The 4,058-nt window shown below is 42.5% G+C and overlaps 1 protein-coding gene across 1 annotated transcript; it reads right to left on the bottom strand.

The window, feature by feature from the left end:
- Positions 1-574: 574 nt before the first annotated feature.
- On the bottom strand, positions 575-3,026 carry LOC141146046 (uncharacterized). The gene is made up of 4 exons (XM_073632808.1): positions 2,861-3,026; positions 2,368-2,424; positions 2,160-2,243; positions 575-1,014 (listed from the first exon to the last, which is right to left on the bottom strand). The coding sequence occupies exons 1-4, from the start codon at positions 2,952-2,954 to the stop codon at positions 575-577; spliced, it is 675 nt and encodes a 224-aa protein (XP_073488909.1). The 5' UTR covers positions 2,955-3,026.
- Between the last annotated feature and the right edge of the window lie 1,032 nt (positions 3,027-4,058).

Genomic DNA, 4,058 nt, shown 5'->3' on the forward strand with positions numbered 1-4,058 from the left:
GAGCTGGGGTGGAGCCATGCTAGAGGAGAGCTTACAAAAGCAGTCAGGTGAGGGTCAGCTGGTCTCTAGAGATGAACACATGGAGACAGGTATGCTGACAGACAAACTCTATTGCATAACCATGACACTGCCCTTTGAACTGTTGCCCCTTGTAATTGCGTTAGCCTGTGAACCTCTGTCCGGTTAACTGTTGCCCTCATGATTGCAAGCCTGCAACCTATGTCCTGTGAACTGTTGAGGACTGTATAGAGTAACCCCTGCTCTAACTATCTGCTGTGAATTCTGGTGGAGGGAAAGCTGAACGGCGTGACTGGACACAATACATTGGATTACCCTTTGCACATTGAAATAGTGTAGAGAGAAATCTCATCAATTTTCTAAGTTCAGCCTGATGGTTAAATGTAGAAAAACTACAATTATAAGGCCTCTAGTAAGTTAGTAACAATATATGGACTAGTTCATTTAGATAAACATCACACAAATCTAACAAGGAAAGCAAAACTCAAGAAAACAATTATTTCTGAACAAAATTTTTTTATTTAACAGTTAACATAAACAAAAAAAAAAAAAAAAATTAGAGTACATTCTCCCCTAACCTGGTGACCAGTCGCTGTAGGGACATATTAATCCCAGCCAACTGGTCACCAAGGTACCGCGTAGCCTCCAGGTGTCTCCTGAGGCTACGCTGGTACCTCTGCAGAGCCACAGAGTGACGGAGCTGCCGGTGATTGTGGAGGGCCAAAGATTGACGCAGCCTCCGGGTAACTGCAAAATGTCTCTTTTGGACCTCCACAATGCGCCGCAGATAATCCGTCACATGTGGCTCTGGAGGGTGGGGGATGTGTGCCTGTTCTGGAGCGGGTGAAGGATGCACTGGGGAGGCCAGGTGGGGGGATGTTGAAGGGTGGAGGACTGTAGAAACCACTGGGGACTCAGAAGGACAGCCAGTCCAACCAGACGCGGGCAGGTCCAGGTCTTCGTCCACAGGCTGCAGTTGCAGGATGAAGACTTCACCTGTGAAGAAAAGAAAATACATTAGATAGATAGATAGATAATACAATACACATACACATGGCTTCTTCACCCTAACATTATATAAAGGCAACGATCTCCCAGCCCTTGTAGACAATCCTGTAACATCTTGAGATGTTTTCACTTCCATCCATACCAGTTTTTGATATTTAGTGAGATGCACCTAATCAATTTGTGTGTAGGAGATAGTGGTGTCTGTGTCAATTCGCTGCGTCATACCAAGTTTGCAGAGCTGTGCAGGAAGGTGTAGTACTACTTTACTGTACTCTGACCGGGGTGGAGCTGAGTGTCCTCCCCGGCCAGAGTACAAAGGGATTCCCCTCTACACATCGAGCAGTGTAAAGGGGAATCTCCCAAAGATTTTATCCGCTTGGTCGCACGGGCGGCTGGAGAAAATCTTAAGGTGTAATGGACGCCTAAGTGCTACTGCTAACTAATCTACCTCATCCAGACTGACTGACTTTGGCAAATATGGAGGATCAGTTGCACTTGCAGAAAAACATATCAGCTATACCAGCTTTTAACATTACACTCACCAAAGAGAAGCCATTCAAGCCATTGCATTTGGGATGACCTAATAAAAAGTTGTTTAATAAAATATAGCAGGCTATTTTTTAAAGTTGATAATTTTGTAAGGCCACTGATTGTTGAATAAATTAAGCCCCACTTCTGTTCTAGGCTAGGTAGGTTACTCACTCCTGGTCTAGGCTAGGAGGTATAACAGGTATAACATCATGAGAAAAGTGTTAATGCATGCATTAGGGGCATGCCAGAGATTGAACATGTCCAGGGACTGCCAGCCAATAGTTGGAGATTCTTTTCTGACACCCCCCCCCCAGCCTGCTGTGTTATTCATAATGATTAACAGTGATTGGCTCAGACTGGGAATCTGAACTGCAGCAAGAAGGTGGCATGATCAGGGACATTGGGGAAATATTAACAAGCACAGGTCACGCTAACAGGAAGACTGGAATCATCTGCAGAGGGGAACTAATATAATTAATAGTTCCAGCTAAACCGAAGCCTTGCAGAATAAATCACAAGCTATTCTAGACAAGGTATGCCATCAGCATTTCATATTTAAAATACTATATTTGCCTGTAAAATACAAAAAAAGTTATGCTTACTCCCTGGATCTGCCGCATCTGGCTGTTCCTCCGCATCCCCAGCAGCCTCTACAGGGCAGGTCTCCTCCACCTCCTGCTCAGCAGCTGTTGAGTAATGATAGAAAAGAACATTATAATCTGCAGTGTACAACAATCTCACACATTAGTACAAGAACATTGAAACATGTATGATCACTCAGCAGATATAAGCAAGATTATACTAACTTACATGTGGGCGTTGCTGCCTCAGCCTCCTCCTCAGTCTCCCCCTCTGACTGGATGACACCTATTTATAAAGGAGAAATGATGAACGTTAATAAAAGTAAATAAATATACTGTAGTGTAAATAGATAAAATTAATTATCCATTAGCATGGCAATACAGGGCAGGTCACTAACGTTTATCTACAAGGCAGGGACATGCATTCACCATTTAGAAAAAATAATTAAAAAAAAAAACAAATACGAGGCACTTACCTGTCCTGGTTCCAGCGGCGCCAGCGAGTGCTAGGTGCACTGCCACTGATCAGGCACCTCAGTTCAGAGCGGCCACGTTCTGTCAAATTACGTAAGTTACGCAATCGCTTGCGTTACCTGACAGAGCGTCGCAGAGGCTCTACCTGTCACTACATGAGCGAGAAACAATGACACTGGAATCAACAATGGAAGGCTGGACAAATGGAAAAGGAACCACTGTATTAGTGTCACTACTACAGTACTTACTGCATGATGACGTGGAGGACTCCTGCTCCTCTGCCCTCTGCCTCCGGCGGCGCTGGGCCTGGAGACGATCTTTAAATAAAATCAAACACATCATGGTAAATGACTATGTCGCGTCGCATGGTTGACAAAAAAAATTTCCTACACACAATGCAATGCTGACACCAACCCTGATGAGCCAGCAGTTTTTTTATCTCATCCTCCCCTACAGCTGCTAAGAGCTCCTTCTCGTGGGGGAGGAGAGATACCTGCTTTCCTCTGCGCTCCGACTGCCTGCGTTTACGCGCTATGGAACTGCAAAACAAAAAGAGAAGAGAAATGGGTTCCACAATTAAACTACAATTGTAATCTGAAAATGACATCAACACATGAAACACATGTAGAATGAACCCGTAGAATGAAACAATGCAAATGGAATTTTTGGATTAGGCACATTTTTTCATGTAGCATAAGGTTTGCACATTTATTTATTAACCAAATTTATTGTAAGAAAAACCTATGCTTTTTTGGTGCACAATAAATAATAAAAGGCAGGATAGGGATTGTGCCGAGTAAATGTCCATTGTGTCCACTCCAGTCCACCTTTCTATTACGCGCTTGTGTGAACTGTGTATAGTGTAAAATTTCCTTCCTTGTTTCTTTTGCAAAGCATTAACCCACTTGCAGATGTGGACCCCCCCCATAGTAACTAAAAATATGGTGGATCCGCAAGCTGGTTAAGTCCAGCCACCGTAACACTTTTTTATATATATATATATATATATATATATATATATATATATATATATATATATATATATATATATATATATATAACTTTTTTATTTTTCAATAACAAAAAATGTAAAACCCAGCGGTGATCTAATGCCACCAATAAAAGCTCTATATATGGCGGGAGAAGAGCATAAATTTCATTTGGGTAATACATCACAGGAGCGTGCAGTTTAAAGGTGCAATGCACTAAATAGCAAAATGTGGCCTGGTCAGAAAGGGGGCGCAACCTACAGGTGGTCAGGTCAAGTGGAACTTAAAAGCACTTACTGCTCAGTTTAGTGATAACTAACTAAGAACAAATAACGGCATGGAAATATTCCTCTTAAAATGATTGTGGCGATAATATATAACATGTGCAACTGCAAACTATGTGTAGGCTAGGCACACCTATGCGCAAATTTGGTTTTTCACAGGAGGGAGGATAAAT

This window comes from Aquarana catesbeiana, linkage group LG05, assembly GCF_042186555.1.
Source record: "Aquarana catesbeiana isolate 2022-GZ linkage group LG05, ASM4218655v1, whole genome shotgun sequence".
Taxonomy (NCBI): domain Eukaryota; kingdom Metazoa; phylum Chordata; class Amphibia; order Anura; family Ranidae; genus Aquarana; species Aquarana catesbeiana.

What these genes read in the sequence shown, in the direction of transcription:
- LOC141146046 (XM_073632808.1), bottom strand. Translation starts at nt 2,954, where the DNA reads ATGATGTGTTTGATTTTATTTAAAGATCGTCTCCAGGCCCAGCGCCGC. An exon ending in GTCCTCCACGTCATCATGCA is followed by an intron (nt 2,425 to 2,860) that starts GTAAGTACTGTA and finishes CTTTATAAATAG; the next exon opens with GTGTCATCCAGTCAGAGGGG. An exon ending in AGATGCGGCAGATCCAGGGA is followed by an intron (nt 1,015 to 2,159) that starts GTAAGCATAACT and finishes TTTTCTTCACAG; the next exon opens with GTGAAGTCTTCATCCTGCAA.